The 25,440-nt window shown below is 33.8% G+C and overlaps 1 protein-coding gene across 1 annotated transcript; it reads left to right on the top strand.

Moving 5' to 3' along the window:
* Positions 1–23,740: 23,740 nt before the first annotated feature.
* On the top strand, positions 23,741–24,259 carry LOC148579393 (uncharacterized). The gene has a single exon (XM_088489849.1). The coding sequence runs from the start codon at positions 23,741–23,743 to the stop codon at positions 24,257–24,259; it is 519 nt and encodes a 172-aa protein (XP_088345975.1).
* The last annotated feature ends 1,181 nt before the right edge of the window (positions 24,260–25,440 follow it).

Genomic DNA, 25,440 nt, shown 5'->3' with positions numbered 1-25,440 from the left:
ACTGGACGTAAAGTGCTCCTTTCTTAATTGTTTAATAGATAAGGAAGTGTATGTGGCTCAACTGCCTGATTTTGAAAATAAAGACTTAGCACTTTTCTTTTGAAAAAGGACTTTCAAAAAGGAACTACAAACACAACTCTATTTATTAAAAAATTCTAATAATCTCTTTATTATTGTTCTTGTATATGTTGATGATATTTTTTACTAAACCCTTAGCTGAAGATAGATCCTATATTAGAAATTGCTTTGCTTATGTTAAATGCTTCTCATCTGTTTTAACTGCACTGATGAGATTTTAAAGTTTTTGTCTCTCAAGTCGAGTCGAGATTTTCTGGATAGATGATGAACAAGTTCAAGCTTTCAATCTGCCACCTTTATATCTTTGTTGAATGATTATCTGATCTTTGCATTTATTTCAAAAAAAAATTTTTACTACATTAAAATAAATTTTATTCAAAGTATTTCCAGCATTAATCATCTTATTTATTTTAAAAATCTTTTCTAGAATTCTTTTTCAAATCAATTTCACAATCTTTACTATTTTAAAAGAATTTTAATCTTGCATCAGTTTTAAATGCCTCTAGCCTTTCATAATATTTCTGTTGCTACTGGTGATGTTTGAATTTTTTTTATTTTCCACCTTGATAATAAAAGGAGAAAAAAAGTAAAGATTAAACTAAGCTTATTTGGTTTATGAATTTTATGACCTTATGATCTTATTAGTTTATTCTTTTAGTTTTTGATATCTCTCTTGATTAAGATCTAATATATACTTTATATATATGTTTGTTTGTTGCTCTGATATATTTTATCATATTACTTTCATTAAAAGAAAAATGCTATATACCGTTGGATCCATTTAATTTACCGTTAGATTTAGCGTCAGACATTAGTGGAAGGTTTACCAGTAAATTTGGCAATAAATTTGTCGGATAAATAAATTATCATCGGATTTGGTTTTTCGACTGTAAATTTGCCTGTAATAATTGAAGGAAAAAAAAAAGAAAAATTGATGCGATCATTAGTGCAATGCTGTGTTTTGGTCACTTACAAATCGTTACCGTCAGATTTATTTGCTGGTAATCTTATCCTAAATTCGAATCCCAAATCCTCTCCCTCCTTATTTTTGAACTCTCTCCCACAAACCACCTCCAGCAACATCGACCACCACCAACAGCATTTAAAGACTGCGTGGACTACTTGCATCACGTTGGTCGCTTTATCGCCGCCGTTTTTGTCGCTCTCGCCACTGCTGCCGCCGTTACTACTACCTCCCCTGTCATTGTTGCTTCTTGTATTGCCAGAGCTGCCTCCTTCCTCCGTCGAGGTAAGTTTGTCCACCTCCTTCTTCCTATTATTTTTTTCAATTTATTAAAAAAATCCTAATGCAGCCCTGCCGGTTGGTCACCACCGCTGTCACTTTGCTGTCCGGGCTGCCACCATGCCAGAAAAGCTTTTTGCACCGCCACTGTTTTCAGGTAACTCACTAATTAGTTTATAGTAGTTAAATCTTAAACTCTAATTTATCTATAATTTGTTATATATTAAAAATTTTACAATTAAAATATTTGTATTAAAAATTTAACTATGTTTCAAATTTAGTTCATGTATGTTTTTTAAATTGTTTAGGTAATATACTGAAAATAAGGTTTCGATGCTCTTTAACAAAAGTTTTTAACTTGTAAAATCTTAAATGATGATAATTTTTATAATTTTGATTGGCAGTTAAATATCATATCTACACTGCTCAATATTGATTGACTTGTCCATTATAAGTTAGGGCTCTGCTTTCATTCTTTTTATTGATAAGTGGCTGTTTGGAAAGGAAGGAGAAACCCACTTCCTTTAAAAAAAATTTCATTGGAGTTTGGAACTTTAGATTTGGGAGTAGTTCTTTTTCTTTCTTTCTTTCTTATTTATTTATTTATTTAAATGAGCTTTTCAATTGTCTAATTGGTTAATAATAGTTAGCTGTATGGAGAAGTCATTATACCTTATAAATGCTATTTATTCTGGCAATAGAATTGGATAATGGATATACTCTATATATTTAGTAACTTACATGAAGTAGCAGCAAAATCTTCTAAGTTTGTATTTCCGTTCGTTTAATTGTTTGTGTAATTATTATTGTTGAATTTTTTGTTTACGTATTTAGAGTTTGTTTAATCTTTTGTTAATTGTCATATATATGTATATATATGCTGCTGCTTGCTTCTTTTACTTAATGAATTGCATAGGATGAGGATACATTTATTATTGTTTTTATTCTGATTAATCTATTTTACATCTGGTTTGTTGCTTTTGATGTAAATATTTAAATCTCTTATTGTTTGGGTATTTTCAGAGTAGTTAATTATAAAAAAATTGGAGTTAATTTGGTATTCTGGTATTAATTTTATATTATTATTGGTTATTTTTGTATTATGATGGAGGATTATGTGTTTTTTTTATTAAATAATTTAGACCTGACAATGTTGTTTATGATTTTTAATTTTTTATTATGGGGTGAATTGTTGTTAATAAGTAAATTATTTATCTTTGATTCATTGTAAATTTGCAGTTAGACAGCTTTATTGATTTGGTATGGTTCCTAAGGATTCTTCAGGATTTAATTTCTACGAATCTTGCAATCCGTAAGTATTAAAAATAGTTTGGTAGGGTTGATTCTTTATGTAATGTAATAGCATTAGTTAGCCTAATATTTAATGCTCATTATAATTGCTCTTTTAATTTTTGGTTTAATTTTGTTTAATTTTTGTAATTGAGAGGTTGGTGCATTTTAAATATGATTTTCTTACTTAATTGAATTCTCTTATTTTGTTTAGTTTTAACAATAAACTTTGATATATGAACTTGTTTGTGAATTTTTAACTAAAAATTATAAACAAATTATTATAAAAAATTGTAAAACTTTAAATTTTATTAGTTTAAAAATTATTAAATTTAAATATTTAAAATGATATATTAAATTTTCAAACAAATTTTTAAAAAAATTAAAATTAAGTTTACTGTCGTTAAATCTGCCGCTAACTATTAATTTGACTATTAACAATAAATGATATATTACCGTCAAATTTATCGAGAAAAAAATCTGGCTGTAACAAGTTCCAAAATTTTGCCAATTTAAAATTTATATTTGCTGTTAAATCTGCCGGTAATTAGTGGTGGACAAAAATATCCGCTGGTAAATAGTTACCGACGAAATTTATACCGTCAAATTTATTTCGTCGTTAAATCCGACAATAAACAGAAAAAAATTTTGCCGGTAAATCTGACGGTATCCGACGACTTTCTTGTAGTGTTTGATACCTAATGGTCATATGCATCAAGCTATGTCTAGTATTTCTTTGGCATATGTGTGCAATTTTTGTAAATGATTAGGTTCCACAGCTTTAAGCTATTAAGCTTGATTAATAGATGCTGACAAATAGGGAGAGCTTGTTAAAAATAAGGGAAGTCATTCTTTATTCTCTCTTTAATTTGAAGTTTAATCATCTTTGTCATAAAAAAAATTATTGAGTCAATAATTGATTTAGTTCTTTGTCATGACAAATATAATTAATAATATCCTAATATATTTTTTCTTTATGAGAATTATAGGTATTAATGGATTAACAATCAAAGATCACAATCAAGTAATTCATGATTCAAGAAAAACAATACACGATTGATTTTTTGTAAACAAGAATCAGTTCATATATGGATTGAATAGCTGCTGCATTTTTATCAAGCTAAATAAGGAATAGACTCTCATTCAATGCCAACGGCTAAGAGCATTAAAGGTGCAACGACTAGTTTGATCATATTAGGAATGATTCCAACATTAAAGAAGAGATATGAAGCTCTATATAAGAAAGAAGGCAACCATTTTTGTGCATATTGAAGACCATAAAAAACAGCCTTTATTTTTCTTGTTTTTGAGTGTTTTTATTTCACTTTTGTCTAGATTCAAACTTACTATGAGAGATACAAAAGACAAAGAGAGTAGTGTATACAAGCCATTTAACCTTTGATTAAGAGTTTGATTTCGAAAGTGTGCTGGGTTAAAGTGCACTTGGTTCTCCTTAACTAAGTTGGGTTAGCACCTATAAGTTTGGGATATATAGCTTAGGTAGTTTAAGAGTGTGAGTCTCTTGGAATTGATGTTTGTAATCAATCTTAATTATAGTAAAAATTCTACCATTGTTGTGAAGAAAACTAGACGTAGGTCGCATTGCATTTCGTGACTAAACTAGGATATATCGTGGTGTTACTCTTTTTCTTTTCCAAAATCTACAACCTGCATTTTCGTTTTATTCTCCTATCGAAAAAAGAGACAAAAACAATGTTTATTAGTCTTGCTGCATAATCTCAAAAAGTGTTTATCACTTGTATTTTTTGATTCAATCCCTCTTCTTAACTCATTTGAAAACTTTTAATTTTTAATATTAATATTTTTTAATAATAAATTATTTTTTAATTTATAAATTTTAATAATATTATTATAAAAAAATAATAACTACATTAATTTAATTAATTAAATGAGACTATAATAAAAATTAAACTTAGTTTTTTTTAATAAAAAAAAAGAGATGTTTTAAATTTTTATTTATTATTTATTATTTATAATACAAAAATTAATATAAAATTATTTTTTATGATAAATGAATCATAAATAAAAATTAGAAATAGTTTTAGTACTCACGAGTCACAACCTAAGACATTGCTGTCAGTAATGGAACAGATCAAGTACTCACCAAACTTGGACGAAAAATATTACATAACTCTTTCTTGACCACAGAAGGATATGAGTATTGCTAAGCTAACCCTTTTTTGCTTTGTAAGCAACACTCGATTCCATTTTTGCTTTATCTCCATAAATCTTGGAACGCAACTCTAACCAATATAACATTCTTTTAAGCTTCCTGGAACTCTGGAACGTAACTACCAAGATAGTTTCACGTTGAAATTCCATAGTCAGCCGTTCTGAATTTGTCTTGAAAACTTGGAGTAGAGGAAAGATGCTCAAGATTTTTCAATGCATTATGTCAATTATTATGCTTTCTCTTACATGTTCCTTGGTATTTATCCTTTTAAACAAGACCAATCATGCAAAAGTTAAGCCTTTTCAAATGTAAGTTTTTTTTTTTTTTTTGGACAGAACTTTTCAAATGTTAGCTTGATATCACATTCGGCATCATATTAATTGATAGTGTTATGATTGTTATCTAGTATCTACACATACTAATTTTAAAGGTGCTTTTTAATTCCCCCGTGCATGTGCTATTGAATATAATTGTTGGATATCTTTCTCTGTCCCTGATGGCCTAATGTATATCATACCATTTGCCTTCAAATTTGATCTTTATGGAAGAGGGAAAAAAACAAAAAGGGAAGAGGGGGGCAGGGGAATTAATTGACTTTAATAGTGAATCAGATTCACCTTTTTTCATAAACATCACTTTCTTTTTACATAAATTCTAGCTAGGGACCATGTATGTGCACATGCTACCTTCAACAAACGACAAGGTTGCGTCGCGATTCTACAGTTCTTGCGTGATATATGCACATTTGAAGTTTGCTGATGGTTCATGATTGTGACAAACTTCACTTCCTCTCCTCTTCACTCTAGTCTACACAACCTTTGTTTAAAGTACTTCTTATTCTCATAAAATCATTCCTCTATAAGACTACATAATTTGTATATGATTTGAAATGAGGTGAAATCCACTAAAATGGCAACGTAGGCGTTTTGTGAAAATACGAGAGATAAACAGAAATTGGATTTTTTTTCTATTATAAATTAAAAAATTTTATTTTTTAAAAAAAATTAATTAAACTTTAATTTTTTAAATATGTCTTTTTTTTTGGCATTTAAGGTAAGTTCACCACACCCCGTCGAACTTCTAATTTTATATAGAGTTTGTCGCATCCCGGCAAATTTTGAGTCGAATCCTTCATAAATACTCATATTAGTCGAGAACGAAACTCAATACTAGTAGCCGTTCTTCTCTTTAATATTCATATTCTTCTAATTTACTCTCTACAATGTTTAGAATTCCATTGTTTTCTATTCATTATGATGATGAAATAGTGTATGAGGAAAAAGGTTTTTATCATATTTAGGTCTGCTCAACCAGTAATTACATACATAGCACTTGAAGTCAATAGTCTAATAGCATTGAAGAGTTTGATATTGCATTCCATTGGCCAACAACACACTAAAAGTGAAAAAAATTTACTACAAATATCCGTCAGAAGTAGATAACTCTTTGTTTTACAAATGGTATATCATAGATTATAGTTGTGATTGTTATTTTCGTATTATTTTTATTAGAGTTTAGGTTTTGATAATATTTTATGTTTTTTGAATTAGGTATCGGTTACGTGATAACGAGGACATACATCTTATAAAGGTGTGGCACAACCGTTGAACAAATGTCCATTTGTTAGAATAATTTGTTTTCCTAGTTGAGTTCGGTGGACGAGGATCATCCACGGATATTGCTGATGATTTTCCTTTAAGTGGAGTAGTCAGAAGAAATATTAGAAGGACAATGGTTGACCTAAATATGTCACCTGAAAGTAGTCAAGAGGGGTCAAATGTTGAACATTCTAATGATAGTATGATGCAATTAGATGTTGAAAGTCATGAGGGTTCTGCTATTAGGGACCCGATGATCGATCCCTATCAAGTTAATCCCGATGATGGTGAAGATGTTGAGGCTTAACCAACGGAAATTCCTAATGAGGGTGAGGAGGAGGAAGAGATGAACTACTACGGTGACATACAAATTACACTGACACAACCTGCTATTTCTTGATCATATGACCGGACGGATCACTTTTTCACTTTGAATCTCGAGGCAATGACTTTAGATTGTTTATTTAGTCATGGAGGCCTCAAAGAAGATCCCACGTATGAGTTTGAGATTAGATAATAGTTTGAAAACAAGGAGGAAGTCATCTTGGCAGTTAAGACGTACAACATTAGGAGGATTGTGGAGTATAAAATACTAGAGAGTGACCAGTTAAAGTATGTTGTACAATGTACCCAATTTGGGTCCGGTTGTGGATGGAACATATGTATATCTTATTGCCAAAAACAGGAGAAATGGGAGGTGAGAAAGTATAACAGTCCTCACACTTGCATGCAAATATCGGTGGGTAAAGACCATCGAAGGTTGGATTCAAAGGTGATTGCTCAGCATATATTCATAATGGTCAAAACATATCTAACATCAGCATAAGGGTTCTGCAAGGAGGTGTATGTGGAGAATCACTTCAAATACAAGACGTCTTATAAAAAGGTTTGCCTTGCAAAGCAGAGAGTCATTTCTAGGATATACAGAAAGATTCTCCTAAACATTGTCTTTTTTTTATTATCTTCTTTAGCGGAGCTTGGTGAAGAACTTCTCTTTTTTTGTTCTGGAGGAAGAGTTACTTTGAGTGTGTGAATAGAGAAAAGTGTAATGTGAATGTGTGAGAGTCAAAATAGTCTTTAAGTAAATAAAGCAGGTTAGGAGAGAATGAGAGGCAGCTTAGTCCGTTGCATGTGCAACACGTGATCTTGGTACGCAAATCGAACTATTCGATTACTTCTTCTGACAAGAAAGACCCTCCAATTTGTGATTAGATAGCTCCATAACAGCGTTAAACACGCAACATTCCAATAACATTATTACATTATACAACGGTTATCTCCATTTTAAAATTAAAAAGTTTTACAATTGATCATTAATAATCTTATCATAAAAAAAAGTTTTAGAGAAATATTAGGAACTTTTAATATATTTTTTTCTGTAAAAATCAAAACAAGAAAATTACTATTAAAGATTTATCACACTATCATATTACTTATATGTAGGAATGGCAACAACAATCTATTTTTTGGTATCTAACTTAATCTAATCCGATTAGATAGGGTTGTCAACTCGATTCACTGTGGGTAAAATTAAGCGTGGATCGGGTTGATTTGTTGATTAAATAGAGTAAGGATTGAGGTTCAACCCTACCCAACCAACCTACACCATATATATATAATATAAAGAATATGATAAGAGTGAATGTCGAATAAAAAATTTTTCATTCATATAAAAAGTTCTACTAAACTAAGATCTTTAATCGAAAATTTAACATTTTTGTTTATATAAAAATTAGATTTATTTAGTGATATATAAATATTAAATTATAACTCCAAAATCTTGTTAAATTATTAAATATTGTATTTTTTTATGATTTACGAATAAGATCGGATACCTATAAATGGAAAAAAAAATAAAATTGACATATTATAAACCTGTAAATTAAACAAAATAGAGTTAACTTTTAGTAAAAAAATTAAACCGCAGATAAGATTGGAATTAGATTTAAACCCTGCCATACTTTATCCATTATTACCCGTCTATATGGTACATAACCAGCTCTAAACTGCAGTTTGTAACAAAGGAACTGGTGTTTGTTACAACTTGCTACAAAGTATACGAACAATAATGTAGTTACTACTTACCATACAATACAACATGTATGTAGGTGGTCCTGGGGCAGTTGGAATGGGCATTAACATTAATTAATTCTGCACTTGCAGAGACAGAATTTAATTAATAAATAAATAATGATATTTTCATTCAATACTAAAATTAGTTATTGATATAAGACAGGATCACAAGAATACAAGTGTACAACCCCCTTGACCAAATGAGATTGAAGCAGAGAGACCAAAAAAAGGTTGAGACCTCGTTGGGTGGGAAGTGATGTTGGAAGGGTCAGTCATATGGCAAAGCCTCTGTCTGTGTTTGATAGACTCATGCAGCAGCCATGGGCATGGAAGGTCTTGTCATGTTCTGTCCCTACCAAGCTGACTCCTATGCCCCACGCTTCCACTTCTTTATGGCCTAAACGGCCTAAACTTGCAATTTATTAGTTTTGGATTTACCTATTACAGCCACTAGTATTTTTTGTAGTAATAATACTACTTGTAAATATTTTTAAATAAACTGTGTAGTAATATTTAATTTTTATCGTGGAATAAAAACATTCAATAATATATAATATTTTTGAAATAAATATTAAAGAGATTATTAAATTAGAAAAAGAAAAAATATATAATATTATCAATAGTACTAATTTTATAGTCAATTTAAATTTCTATAAATTAGGATAAAAAAACTTAGAGTCATTTCATCTATATTAATTGTTGGTTAGAGTTATATATAAAATTAGAGGTGGTCAAATAGGCCACTCTAACCCATTTAAACCTGACCCACTTAAATTTGCGAATTATACATATTAATCTCTTTTTAGTTTGTTTGTTTAGGAATTTCAGTTTTTAAATTCGGCCTTTTTATAGCCAGCCAAATGAATTATTTAGATTAGTATATTTATTTTTTATTTTTAAATTCAAATCTCTCGAAAGTAATTAAAAAAAAAAAAGAAAAATTGTTACAAAAGTCTGTTAAAAAAATGTAATTATTAAAAAGGAGCTTTTAATATTAAAATTATTAAGAAAAATTAATTTTTATAATATTTAGAGAGAATGACCAAATGTTTTTTGTAAAGAGACATTTTTAAGTTATTTTTTCATTTATTTTTTTCTTGTAAATATTTTATTTTAATTGTCTATCATACTCAAATCCTTATTGATATATTTTCATTTTATTGATACATCTTCATCCATAACTCATAATAGAGATTTTTTTTTTGTTGTGAATCACAAATTCATCATTAGTTAATGTGATCAGAGCAGTCATAATCGTGCTAAATGTAAATATTTCAATATTAGTCTTTTCTTAACTTATGCATACGTAATGATTTTGATTTTAGTTGTATTTATCCAACACTTGATTTTACAATTTTGCTTTGATTTTAGTTGTATATGTGCAAATGGACACTTAAAATATGCACTTATATTGTACAACAGATTTGAATTTTAGCTATATTGTATAATAAATTTGAGGGATAAGTATTGTTTTCGTCTTTAAAGTTATCAAATCGTCCCTGACCTTATTTTAAATTTAAAATCATCCTTAACATTTTATTTCGTATTATAATCGTCTTTTTTAAATAAAATATTTTTTTAAATAACAAAAATGCCCTCTCTTCCCCACATTTCACTCTTCTTCTTCGTTGTCTTTTTCTTCTTCAAATAACAAAACTTTCATCTTCTTCTTCAATTAACAAAATTCAGAACTTAGATCCAACTAACCAGAATAAAAAATCTCCAAATTCATCACTAATTACAAGAACAAAAAATTTATAAATGCGATTACCAAGAACATATAATTAATATATATGAAACACAGCAACCTTAAAAAATGGCTCCCCTGGTTTTCTTTCAACCCCCGCTATTCAAACACATGAAACACAGCAACCTGAAAAAATGGAAGAAGCAAAATAACTTCCATGTTCAATTGTTCTTGCTGCTTTGTCTTTCATGGAGATTCAAAAACAACCAACCTCACACCTTTTACTGCCTTAATATCTCACGCTACAAATCAAACTCTTGTTTCCTCATATATAATCGTGTGTGCTTATATATATATATGAAGAACAAGAACACAAATATAAGAACAAAAATTAAGAAAGTAGGGATTGTAATGAATAAGAAAAATTAGGAACTTGAAAACGCGAGGAACATGATGATCACCACCACCACCACCACCACCATCACCTCTTCGACGACGACGAACACAAGGAGAGCGAGGGTCAGGCGCGGCGCTGCGAATGTGATGAGTGACGCTACGTGGGGGAGTCACGGCACACCTCTCTGACGACGACGAACACGAGGAGGTGAAGGTCAGGCGCGACGCTACGAATGTGATGGGTGACGCTACGTGGGGAAGTCGCGGCGCTGGCGATGGGGAGTCGTGGCGCCGCGATGGCGATGGTGAGGGTGAGTCACGACGACGACGGCTAGCGCGGCGAGGCTTCCTTCCCTCTGAGTCTCTGCTTCTCTATGTCTCTCTAAATCTCAAGTTCTCTCTCTTTTGGCGTTGGGAATGAGAATAAGGGGTTGTGATGGAGATGATTATAGGAGAGAATAATTGTCCGAAAGAACGATTTTAATACTAAATAAAACGTTGGTGATGATTTTAAATCCAAAATAAGATCAAGGACGATTTTAATTTTGACCCTAAATTTTAGGGACCAAAACAATACTTATCTCTAAATTTGATTATGCTTTATAATTTGCAGTTCTGTAATTAAACTGCAAAGTTATACCGTAAAATTCTACAATTTTGCACTATAAATTTATAACTTTGTAAATTTATACTAAAATTTTGTAATTTTATAAACTCTAAAATTGTTTAATTCTGCACTTAAAAAGTAACATTCTATTTTAAAATTTTGTAATTGTACTCTAACATTGTTCAATTCTTTACTTTTTTTTTTTCTCGATCATTACACTTATAGACCACAAGAAGAAGTGAGGTGAGCCCATAAGAGTACAACAGCACCTTAAGTGCAAGTTTAATTTAACAACTAAAATTCACAAAACATAAATATCCTAAACTAGAATATCCAACCAATCCGAAATAGTTAATAATTCCTTAGCTATGATTATTATCCACCCTTATGAATTCTTTTTCTCTTACTTATATCTTTGCCATATTCCTATTAGCCTTAACATCTCTTGTTCCATTATAGATAAGTGAACATCCTTGTTGCTAAATATTTAGTTATTTTTAGGGTTCCAAAGATATCACACAATGGCATAAAATGAAGTGTACCATACCTCTTTATAAGATTTCAGACACCATACATTCATCCAAGATTAGAAGCATTGAACTGAATTTCCAGGCCATGATCACGAGAGCTTTCTTTTTTGTAGGGCGTACTTAAACGATAGAATTATGTAATTCTGTAATTTTGCACTAAAAAAAAATATAATTTTGCAATTCTGTATTAAAAATAATCAGTAGAATAAAACAAAACAATCTCATAAAAAATACATTCTATTAAATTTATAATACAGACTTAATATTTAAAATGGTCCTTGAAATTTGACTCCTGATTCAATTTAGTCCTCTAATTTTCAATTGACCCAAATTGTACCCTGAAATTTTAAGATGTGACTCAAGTTGGTCCCTTCGCCCATTTTCCTCATCGAAGAAGTGACGTGCCACATTTAGTTGTCACCTAGCACTTAAAATGTAACAAAACGACGTCGTTCATTAAGCAAACTTTCAATTGGCTATTCTTCTTCCTCCTCCTCTTCAATTTGGCACTCTCTCACTGGATTCACCGTCACCATGCCTCTAGCCTCTGTAACACTTTAACTATCAAAGTTCACGCTTTCGACTGCGCGACTCTGATAGCTCGGATATTACGACGACTTTTATACTATTTAATACTAAAATATGAGCCTATTTAAAACTTTAAACCGCAATACCGCTCCAAAATACTTTCATTCGGTAACGTACATCCATACATACCATACAACTTACAAAACTCGCAAAGAGTGCTTACATATATATATAATATTACAAACATTAACCAATACAATTCCTATCCCTCTTACAAAATGTATAAAGGTAGAGGCGAGGGAACAATAAATAATAATTAAAGCAATATAGAGCATCTCAACAACAACTAAATAAACTCTTCGTGACTTCAGCGTCCATATCCTGAAAAGGAAAATTTGTAGGGGGGTGAGAACATCATCCTCGAAAGGGTTCTCAATAGAGGGTTTTTGAGGATTACTATAATAGGATACGCGAGATAAAAATCATTTCGGTGATTAGCAACCGCCTTATGCATCTTTCCAAAAGCAAGAGGTTTACTATCAAGAAAATTTGAAATCTTTTCTGAAAGAGGAAACTGTTCATGTAACATAAAATTCAAAAGCCTTTCAAAAGGTTTATCTATACTGAACCAAATTAGCCTTTCATACTTTTCCAAACCAGAAATATCAACCAGACATGGCCTTCGGCCCACTTAATGATCAACCACGGCTCTAGGCCCAAACAACCCAACCAACAACTAATCACCACAGTCCAACAGAGTCTCAGTTACAAACACAAATAGAAAAGTTCAAGCACAAACAAATAGTTACCGCAAGTAGAACAATTAGCAGTTAATCACAAGTAATCACAAAGACAAACCAAGTACAATATGCACATCCAAACAATGTCACATAGATGCATATGATGCATGCCTGTCCTAGTGGCTGATAATATCATCTGTCGGTTATAAAGCCAACCCGACAAGTCCTGGTAGCTAACCATTGGATTGTCTTTCTGTCGTGCATCCCCAACTCGAGTTATACTCAACATAATTCATAATCTCAGATATCCAACACCCTCACTGGTGTATATTTACGGGGGCGAGCTCATCCGGAACTTTCACAGTGCCCGGCCACACTTATGACATAGGGTCAGCAGAGTATCAAGTCTCAACCTGGAGCACGTAGTGGCTAGCCACTGCTTTCACCTAGGGAAACTCGTATCTTAGATAGGTGGAAGTGCAAAAATCACAATATCAATATCTCAGCATATATACATTTATTCTCAGCCATAACTCATCATTCATTTCAGCCTTCCGGCTTAAATTCATGACTCATAGTCAGCCATCCGGCTCATAACAAAAAGTCACTTCCACCATCCAACATCATCAAATTCATAAAAATCATTATTCAAATCCATAAATCACTTTTTCTCAACTCACTTTGCTGTGAAATCATATTTTAATTCTTTTCAGCCTTGGCTTTAAAGTTCTCATTTCTCAAATCATCCCAGGCTCATAAGCCCCCTTTTACTCAAAGTAAGGTCCCCTTTTAAAAACAAAGTCACTCTCGGCATAATCTTTCCAAAACTTCCAAAACCATGGCAAGTTAAAGATTTCTTTTGAAATATTCAAAATCATCCATCCAACAACAGAATTTTATAACAAAAGCTCCTCGGCAGAGTCTCAAGTCTTTAGGGGAGAATAACATAACTCATTTCCTCAAATTCACTTAAAATCATTAAAACCTTGACTTCCTGATTCGAATAATAAAATAGGATCTAAGCAAAATCGAGTCATGTAATCAATTACTCCTTTCAAAGCCATTTCCTTTACTTAAACAAAACCAGCTTCAACTCCATGATTAAATCTAAAGCTTTTCAGACTGCTCAAAAATCATTTTTTGTTTTGCTAAACTGGAATCCAAAGGATATTCTGAAGCTTATCTAAAATGTCAGAAGATAAGGTTTAACAACCGAAACCCAAATTCTTTTAAAGTCACAAAAACTCCTCCAAGTGACAATCTTTATGTTAAATAGAGAAAAACATAAGCTCTGTTTACTTTTTTAAAACAGCCTCAAAGCAAAATTCTCTTTCGAATGACTTGCACCCAAAGACATACTACTTTTCTTGGGGAAAAAAGGAGAAATCATAATTCCCTTTTCAATAATTCTTTCAAGGCGTAGCTTCATTGTTTTCATAATTGATCTAAGTAAAGATAATAAAAGAAGCCCTAAATTCACAATCCTCTAAGTAAAATAGGAAAGGCATTAAACTTATAATTTCCCCAAATAACATTTCAATTAAAGACTCGGATTTTATAGAAATTTCAGCAGCATCTCCCCTAAAACTTGGACTTTGCCACCTTTTTCGGGTCCCAACCAAACCATGCCGTAACCCTCTTCAAGGGGTCCAAAACCAAATCAATTCAGTTATTTCCAAAGATACATCGTGTTCAGGTTTCAAGAACACCAAATCAAATTCAAATCAATTCTTGACAGAATAAATCTGATTTCAAGCTTTTAAAAATTAACTTTAAAGAAGCATGTCAAGAACGGTCCATTTCACAAAACCGAACCACAATCCAGCCAATCAAACATTCATATTCGTTCAAGACAATCAACAATCAGATAAGACTTATACAATCACTCTCAGATACATTTTCTCATATCGATATCTATATATAGTAATTCTATTTCATAAAATATGGTTTTCTGAAAGATACCCTACCTCAAAACGCATAACCATAACACAAACACGTCACAAGAACCCTCTCTCTCAACCCGAAATCACCGGCAGCTTGCATCCCAGCTTTTTTCACTTTCGCAGCAGTAGAAACAACCCTTACGCGCAATATGTGGCACCGATAACTTAATCCTAGAAAACATTATTTTTGTGAAAACCTTAAAACACATAATGGGATATGAACGGAGAAGGTTTCAAGGTAGAGATACTTACTGTACTAAGGGATACTGACTGAACCCAAGGACAGAAGCTTCAACAGTGGTCCCGACAGCCACAGAACCGTCCTCGGTAGTCAGAATCACTTGACTCATCCTGCTCTGTTAGTAGTTTCCAGGACCTGTTCCCATGGAAGCAATCGTGACAAGGTTAAACGCCTCCTCTCCTCTCCGACTTGGGATTCCAGGAGTAGCAGCAATTTTTTAAACCGAACCAGCAACAACGTGAAGTGGCCACGGCAGCAAGCAGAAACGATGAATTCAAATCGGATAACAGTAACAATTCTGGAAATTCCAGGCTAACTCAATTTGAAGCAAGAGCAGTAGTATATAATTATTTTCAATAAAATGTCCAAATTCAGTAATTAGAAATAATATAATTAAATCCTTTATTTTTCCAAAACAGTAGTATCAATATTTTAAGATATTAATTATTTAGTCCAAATCATATAAAAATCCTTATTATTTCACAACTACCAACTTTATAATTTTGAATATAGAAAATAATTCAATGATTGTAAAATTGGATAATAACTTTAATTTATTTCAAATTCAATTAATCGAAACTTGCTTTAATTTTCTTTAATAAAGAAATTTCTGAAATTAAAGTTACAGAAATACTGAATTTGAAATTAGCTCATGATAGCCCTTTTTCAAAAGTTTTGGGTCTTACAGCCTCCATCGACATGCCTCTCTCCTCAGTCTCGCCTCCCTCTCACTCTCTCACACAGTCACACTCACAATGCCACTACAGTTCTCCTTCTCTCATCGGGACAAAGCCGTCACAAAGCATGCCCGAGGAACCAACTCCAACATCACCTTAACACCCATACATGTGAATCAAAGAGTTCTGAACCTGCAGCACCCCATCAATCCCATTTTTTAGGGCTTGATCGTGGCACTTCCTCCCAGATTGAAGGCAACCCATCTTAGCACAAGAACCAACAAGGGGCATACAAGCCCTTCCTTTTAGATTAAAGACAACCCATCCTAATACAGAACCAATAAGGGGAACAAAGGTGTAGTTGTTGGGAAAGATACCATTGTGCAAAGAATGAAAGAAAAAAAAATAAGAGCTTGATGAGAAATCTGATTGTTAAAATAAGTCCAGATCACTGATTGTGTTGGCGCAAAAGCTGTCTAAGGTGTTATTGAATTGACGAAAGATCAAAAGGGTATAAGTGACGTCGCACAGGTGTAAGGCGAGGCTCAGAAGGGTGCGTGCAATGTGGAGGTTGCGGAAGAGGGCGGTGGTGGTGAGGAGTGCCTGAATTTGGAGGAGATGTCAGGTGATGTGGCACACGCTCTGAAGGATCACATTGAAGTTTCTTAACGCCGTTTCTTAAATTAGGTTCACTCAATTTTTTATTAGTATGTATGAAATTTAAAATGATTAAATTTTATATTTGCTTGAAAATTTTGATTTTTTGCGAATAGGATAGAATAGGGTAGGGTTTATAACCTTAGGTTGCGGGTAGGGTTAGGGTTGAGAGATTCTTAACTCGCAGGTAAGGTAAGGTAGAATTTAAAAAAAAATTTCAACCTGCGAGTAGGGTTAGGGTAAAGCCCAAACCCTACCCTACCCTACCCATTGTCATCCCTACACTCTTGCCATCTCTCTTCTTCAAATAATAAATTAACTTAATACCCTCTCCAAACTTCACCTTTTTCCTTTTATTTTCTCTCCTTGAACTCCACTACAACTACACTCACACTACAACAAATGGGTCATCATTGCCAGTCCATTCCCGGGTTGAGTTGGTGATGTCGTTAAGAACCAAAAGAACTCCACTCCCAAGCGCAAGGATAGAGAACAAAATGGTAATACTAGTGATACTAACAGTGACGGAACTAGAAAATTTTGATAGTAAGGTAGAGTATATATAACATGATAAAGATTTTTATAAAAAATATGATGTGTACATAAAAAAATAGTTATTAAATTATTTATTATGTACTTGTGTATAAATGTATATGTTATTTAACTCATTTTTAATATATATTTTGTATTTGAATATATATTCTTACGAATGGTTATATTTTATGCACATGTACCATAACTATTATTATTGTTATTATTATTTTAATTATATTTTGTTATTATAAAATATAATTAATCTTTAAAATGTCTAATTATCAAATTAAAATACTAAATATTAATTTAAATAATAATATATAATTTAGAATTCTATTTTTTTAAGTTTTATATTTTAAAAAGATTGAATAATTTTTTTAATAATATAATAGAAATATTTTTTTTACATATATTACTAAATGATCATTTAAAAGTTCACATCCCATACAATTAGGTCTTGATGATATTCATAGTTTAGAAAGTTTTTTCAATTAATGCAGTTGTTACAGAAAAAACTAAAACTAACTTTAAAAGAAGAAACATCAATGGATAAATAATATTCTTTTAAGTCGATTCATAAAAAAAAATACCAATCTCATTTAAATTTGAGAATTGATCATTATAACACATCTAATTTGAAATTCTGAAATTGAATATCAAGTTTTAAATGTTGAGTAAAATATTATTGTGGGGTCAAAATCAATAATTTAATGAAGAAAATAAATATTATTATTATCATGTACTACTTAAAAAAATTTCAAATTGTAGTGAGATACTTATTCCCATACCCTTATATCTAGAACCGTCTCTGGATACCGGTGTTCATGCTACGGCTGCAACAGACGAGATGGGTTCATGTTCTTTCGGGACAGCGTTGACTCTTGCTCTAGTAGGATTGATTGTGGTAGTGGTACAGTGGAAGGGGAGCAACAACAAGTCTCGCTAGAAACTATTGCGGGTTCAAGGTTTTGGGATGTTATAAGAGATGAGATTGCCACGGAAGTGAGGGAATATGTATCTTCCAATTTTTCTTACCACTTTAACTTTCATTGAGAATTATCTTAATTGGAATCATTTTCATTTTTATTTTTTATTCTTATTATTGAATGTGGTGCTATTGTTTTATATTAACAGCAGTCTCCTATTCTACAGCAACTAACTATATTATCACATTGTTATCTCCTTGTAAATAACTTTATCTTGTTATATATCAGTTTACTTATTTCCTTAACTATAGCTCTTGTATAGCTTTGACCGCATGTACATCTCCTGCTTTGTTGTATTCTGGTGTAATACTAAGGCTGTATAAATTCTGATCACATCAATGAGAAATGTAACCTTTCCAAATTTGATATGGTATCAGAGCCCTATTGGCTAACCTCCAACAGATCCAAATAACATGTCATTGGATAATCTTCTTTTCTCTGCATCGAACAATTCTACCTCAATGAATTTTCTCACCCTTCCTATTAAACTCAACCATGAAAATTACTACCTCTAGCGCAAAACAATGCTTCCTGCTCTCGAAACTTCTGATCTTGACTCATTAATTCACCAAGACATAATCCCTCCCACCCACATAACCACTGCACCAATGACTGAAAAACCTTCCCCCACACTTGTTCCAAACCCTGCGCATGCTACATGGAAGAAACAGGACAAACTTGTTCTCCTTCGGCTTCATTCGCACATCTCAGAGAATGTTCTTGCTTATGTCATTGCCTGTGAAACCTCTCGCAGCACTTGGATTGCTCTAGAGGAGTTGTTTGATGCTCAATCAAGTGCTAGGGTTGATTATCTCAAAACCTCTCTTCAAGATTTGCAAAAGGGATCATTAACCATGACTGATTATATTGCACAAAAGAGAAAGCTAGCCGATTCTCTTGCTGAATGTGGCTACATAGTTCAAGAATAGGACTTGAAGAATTTCATCCTTAAAGGCCTTGACTCGTCCTATAATAATCTTCGAATCTCCTATGGTCTGCTCCAATTTCCTCTCCCTCTCGCCAAATTTATTGCAGCCCTTTTGCGTGAAGAGACTACCCTGGGTCATTCCCACTCTGGCCTTCTTCCTTTACCCTCCCCATCCGCCAATATTGCCCAGTCCTTCTTATCTTTGAACCTCAATCCTAACTCTCAACCTCAGCCTTCTCAATCTGCCACCACTCCTCTGAGATTGTTTTGCCAGATTTGTGAAAAAACAGGGCACATTGGAAGGGACTGCTACAACCGTGGCAACTTCAACTTGTATCCCTCTCACAGCAAGCCTTGTAGCAACACAACAGGCGCAACAACAACAACAGCTCTAACCACAACTCTTGCAACACCAGCAACTACCATAACAACAAGAAACCAGAAGCCTTATTTGCATCTCCCTCCAGCATAGTTGATCCGGATTGGTTTCTTGACTCGGGGACAAGTCACCACATCACTAACCAAGCTCAAAATCTATCCAGCCATGCCGACTATGATGGCAACGACTCCCTCACAGTAGGGAATGGTATGTCTCTTCCCATTAGTCATTTTGGATCTTGTATTTTGCCTGCTTTCCATTTCCCTCTAAAACTGTCTAATGTCCTTGTTGTACCCCACATTACAAAGAGTCTTCTTAGCATCTCCCAATTGACCAAAGAAAATGACATATTTGTTGAATTTCATCCTGACCGTTGTATTGTTAAGACCCCACAGGGTCAAACCCTTCTCACAGGTCACGTGGATAATGGGCTATACCGTCTCCCCATCACTTCCTCTTCATCTCCTCAAGCTTACCTTGGAGAAAAGACATCACTGGAAGGATGACATAAGTATCCGGCTCACCCTCACTTTGCTCTTCTTCAGCAATTAGTTCATGATTTTCAGCTTTCTGTTTCAAATAAATGTATTCCAGATGTTTGTGATCCTTGTCAATTTGGTAAGAACTACAGAATTCCTCTCCAAGTTTGTCATGTTGCTAGTGCAAAGCCATTTGAATTAATTTATTCTGATATTTGGTCATCTCCTACTCTCTCTAATTCTAGTTGTCAATACTTTGTTCTCTTTCTAGATGATCATAAAAAATACTTATGGATCTACTTTTTATCGGCCAAATCACAAGTATTCTCTATCTTTGAGAAATTCAAAAAGATGATCGAAACATAATTTGACACTAAAATCAAACAACTACAAACTTATTGGGGAGGTGAATATAGACATGTGTCTACATTTGTTGAAAATTTGGGAATAATCCATTGTGTCTCATGCCCACACACTCAGGCCCAAAGTGGTGCAATTGAACATCGAAATCGCACCATAATTGAAAAGGGTCTCACCCTACTTGCTCAAGCTTCTTTACCTCTCTCCTTTTGGGAAGAAGCCTTTCACATCGCTGTCTATTTGTCCAATCGTACCATCACCCCCACGTTATAAAATAAATCACCCTACCAACTTCTCAACCACAAAATTGCAGATTATAAATTCCTCAAAACCTTCGGGTGTTTGTGTTATCCTTATATCCGACCCTACAATAACAATAAACTGGAATTCAGGTCTCTTCCTTGTCTCTTTGTGGGTTATAGCTCCAAGCACAAGGGGTATTGTTGCCTACACATCCCTTCTTCTCGGCTATATATTGCTAGACACGTGATCTTCAATGAGAGTGTTTTTTCCTACTCTGCTGCCTCACCTCCTCTATTTTACCCACTACCTCCACCTCCATGCCCTCATGCATTCCCCTCCCTTCTGTCATTGACCTTACAACTGCTCCTCACTCCCCTACCTCGTCACCTCCCCCTTCACCCTTTGCGCAATACAGCCCTACTCCTACTCCCTCACTTACTCCGTCTTCCCCCTCCATGACTACCTCAGACCATCCATCTTCTCCCACTTCTACATCTCCTACCTCATCATCAGCATCATCATATTCACCCTCCCTTCTCCTCCGCCACCTCCTCCACCATCTTACTATCGCTCTTCCTCCACCTCTACTCACTCTATGACTAGCCGTGCCAAAACCAACTCACTCAAACCTAAACTCTTCACCGCCACAAAAAGCCCTCCTCCTCACCTGCCCTCATCCCTTCTTGAACCCAAAATATTCTCTCATGCCTCAAAATATCCTCACTGGCAAACCACTATGCAGGCTGAATATAATACTCTTATGACTAATGGGACATGGACTCTTGTTCGAAAGTCCGCTAATACTAATATTGTTGGCTGTAAGTGGGTCAATAGGGTCAAACAAAAATTTAATGGGTCTATTGAACGGTACAAAGCTCGGCTTGTTGCCAAAGGTTTTCATCAAGAGGAAGGTGTGCACTTCTTTGACACTTTCAGTCCTGTGGTCCGTCCAACTACTGTTCGCCTGATTCTTAGTATTGCCTTGTCTCATGGATGGTCCCTTCGATAACTAGACATTAATAATGCTTTCTTGAATGGTGATCTTGGTGAAGTTGTTTACATGGAGCAACCAGAGGGTTTTATTGATCCTACCCACCCACTACATGTCTGTAAAATACACAAGGCTCTCTATGGCCTCAAACAGGCTCCCCGGGCTTGGTTCAATAAACTGAAAGGCTTTTTGTTTACTCATGGCTTCCGTTCTTGCTACTCCGATACCTCTCTCTTTGTCTATCACCTCAATGGAATCACTACTTATATTCTTGTCTATGTTGATGATCTCATTATCACAAGAAACTCTCCCTCTTTCATCACCACTTTCATTTCCAACCTCAATCAAACCTTCTCCCTCAAAGATCTAGGTGACCTTCATTACTTTCTTGGTATTGAAGTCACTAGATCTTCTACCTCTCTTTTCCTCTCCTAAACCAAATATATTCGTGACATTCTCGACCGCTCCAAGATGACCACAACCAACTCCATCTCCTCCCCAGCTGAACCCGGCTCGCAACTTACTCAGATTGGTGATCCTCTTGGTGACCCTCACTTATATCGTAGCATTGTTGGTGCTCTTCAGTATGTCACTATTTCCCGTCCTAAAATTACTTATGTTGTTAACTGTGTTTGTCAATTCATGCATTCTCCTACTGAAATTCATTGGAAAGCATTTAAAAGGATTCTAAGATACTGATGTGGTACTCTTGACTATGGTCTCACTCTTTATCCTTCCAAAGATCATCATCTTGTTGCTTTTTTCGATGCCGGGTGGGCTAGTGACATTGTTGATTGTAAGTCTTAAACATGACTTTGCTATTTTTCTTGGTGGTAATCTCATCAGTTGGTCCTCCCGAAAACATAAAGTGGTTGCCCGTTCTAGCACTGAAACTGAGTACCGTGCCATAGCTTTTGCTACCACTGAATTGGATTGGCTTCGTGAGCTTCTGCGTGAACTTCATCTCTCTACTGCTACAGCTCCTATGTTACTCTGTGACAATGTTAGTGCCATTTTTCTCAGCTCTAATCCGGTCATTCACGACAAGTCCAAGAATATAAAAATAGATTATCACTTTATGAAGGACCAAGTTGATGCAAGTGATCTTATTATTTGTTATGTGCGCTCAGCTGATCAACGAGCCGACATTTTCACTAAAGTTGTAGGAACATCACGGTTTTGCAAGCTCTGATCCAAGCTGCATGTTCTTCCACAACCATGAGCTTGCAGGGGGTATTAACGGCAGTCTCCTATTCTACAGTAACTAACTATATTATCACATTATTATCTCCTTGTAAATAGCTTTATCTTGTTGTATATCAGTTTACTTAGTTCCTTAACTATAGCTCTTGTATAGCTTTGACCGCATGTATATCTCCTACTTTGTTGTATTCTGGTGTAATACCAAGGCTGTATAAATTCTGATCACATCAATGAGAAATGTAACCTTTCCGAACTTGATATTTTAAGTATATTCAGCACCTTAATCTATATTCACTTGTGTTATATGTTAATAACAATCTTCTTCTTTTTGGATGATTTATTTGATTTCTGGATAAGTATAATTAGTGTTTATTTTATTTTTATATTTTAATTTGATCATTCAATTGGCTTATAATAGTACTATTTGAATTCAAATTTAAATATGCCAACCATATACATTCATAGCTGGAAATGACTAAGAACCCTATATATCTTAGGTGATTGAATCTTTATAAAAAAGATTCGACAAAGAATATGTGCAGTATTGAAATAATTGAAAGTTTGGATGAGATTTTTATAGTAGTATGTTATATTAAAATGCAAAAGAAAAGAGGGAGAAGAGAAATTGTGGTGGATAGGTGGTGAAAAAGAAATTAAGGGTGGAGTAGAATCAGAAGAATTTGAATTAGGTTAGGATAGTAAAGGGTATTTTAGCAATTTTAAATAATTTTTGAAGTTTGGATAACTTTGTCAACTGAAATTTATTTTTAGGAGTATAATATTAATTTCTTTTTTTATGAATAGATTTGTTAGCATTCAAATTTTTTATGGTCAGAAGTAGTTGTTTACTCTTTTATGGTAACATTCAACTTGAATGCACTATATTATTGCATCATTACTCCTATATATTATTTTACTTCTTGCGTCTTCAGTAATAAACACAATAATGCCATCAAAATTTGCTTGTGCATTTAGATGTGATATATGAGCACAATAGTATATTTGTATGAAGTTTTAAAAATAACTGAAATCTCACTGTAAGAAATCTATGATTTCTCTCATTTTAGGATCTAGTTGTTTTTCAATTTTCTAAAAAGAATTGCTATTTGTGCCTTTAATGTTTTCAAAACATTAGTTTTATTCTTTCTATAAATAATGTTATCATTAGACGTGGGGTTTGACTATTTTCTTGTAAAGTTTGATGTGGCTGAGGAGCGAGAAAAGGTTATCTTAGGAGGTCCATGGATGATTGAGAGAAATTATGTGGCAGTGAAACCTTGGGATCAAGAGTTCAGATCAAGTGAAAACTGTTTTAAAGCAACTCTAGTATGGATTAGAATTTCTGAATTACCAATTTGGTGCTACCAAGAAGATGCAATGCTCCGTGTTGCAGCTGTAGTTGGCATCCCCGTCAAGGTTGATTTGGCAACAAAATTAGCTGAAAGAGAACGATATGCTCGTACCTCTGTTCAGATAGATTTAGGATTGCCAGTGACTAAAAAGATTCTTATTGAAGGTGTTGAATATGAGATTGAATATGAAAGTCTTCACCTTATTTGTGGCTCCTGTCTCAAGTTTGGTCATGATATGAAGGTGTGCAAGACTGACAGCAATGCGGGAGGAGGAACTAATGCCAAGGTGGTCAGTGATGTAGCAAAGCAGCCAGAAAGCTAAAATTCAAAACATCCGGTGCATGTGAAAATGGCAAGTTTTCATTTTGGCAAGAATTTTGGAGGTGAGACCGTAAATGTTGCTGTCCCGAATTTGGTGGAGAGTGAGTTGCATGTTGTTCACGTAGACCATGCACAACATGAGGATTTAGAAGGTTGGACTCAAGTAATTAGGAAAGAAAAATATAAAATAGGTCAAAAGCCTTCTCCTAGCACCCATCAGGTCTAACCAAAAGCAAAGAAGACTCCTAACAAGGCTACCAATACTTGGATAAGGCCTAATCATCAACGTTCAACACATGTTATTGGATCCAAAATAAAATTAAGCAGGGGTATCAATATTGGAAAGCTGGTTAGTATGGTTTCTTCAGGGACCCATCATAATGTACATCATCAGCAACAAGGTGAGACAACAAATGGCACTGTGCAGAAGTGCTCTCGCCCAAACTCTTTGCAGAATTTGCCGACAGATAAGGATGGAGCATCGGCGGTGGGTGTGGCGCAAGTTTCGACGGAGAAAATTGAGTTGCAACTTGAGAGTCCATTAAAGGCGGGATCGTCGAAGATAGGGACATCATGTTGAGTCTCGGGTGTGTTACTAGAGTTCTCTTTTTGCTGTTTTTTATGGATAGTTTCAATATCATAGACTGGAATGTGAGGGATGCGTCTAACAAGATGGCCCGTGTTCATTGCAAAAATTTGGTGAGAATATATAAACCATCTTTCTTCTTTCTCTTTGAGACTCATACCGTGTTTAATAATTTGAAGAATTTTTAGGAGAAATTGGGTTTTTATTGTGTTGGTGTTGAGGAAGTAGTAGGACACAGGGGTGGCATTTGGTTTCTCTCTTCTATTGATAATGCTTCTTGTGTGGTTACTGACCAAACTGACCAATGTATTACAGTAAAAGTAAGTGTGGGTAACTTAGTTTGGCTTTGTAGCGTAGTGTCTGGGAGTCTTCAATTCAAAAAAAGAAGTATGCTTTGGGATAATTTACGTTCTATTAATTCATCACATAATGAACCATGGCTGGTCGTTGGTAATTTTAATGAGATTGTGGCACCAGACTAGAGTACGGGTGCTTATTTTTCTTCTCACAGAGCTAGTCTATTAGCTACTACTCTAGATGACTGTGAATTCTTTGATCTTAAAGTGACTGATAGGAGATATACTTGGTATAGAACA

This window comes from Arachis ipaensis, chromosome B10 (assembly GCF_059453495.1).
Source record: "Arachis ipaensis isolate K30076 ecotype BB chromosome B10, ASM5945349v1, whole genome shotgun sequence".
NCBI classification, from domain to species: Eukaryota; Viridiplantae; Streptophyta; class Magnoliopsida; order Fabales; family Fabaceae; genus Arachis; species Arachis ipaensis.
This window is presented reverse-complemented; position numbering and strand designations above follow the sequence as displayed.

What these genes read in the sequence shown, in the direction of transcription:
- LOC148579393 (XM_088489849.1), top strand. Translation starts at nt 23,741, where the DNA reads ATGTTATCATTAGACGTGGGGTTTGACTATTTTCTTGTAAAGTTTGAT.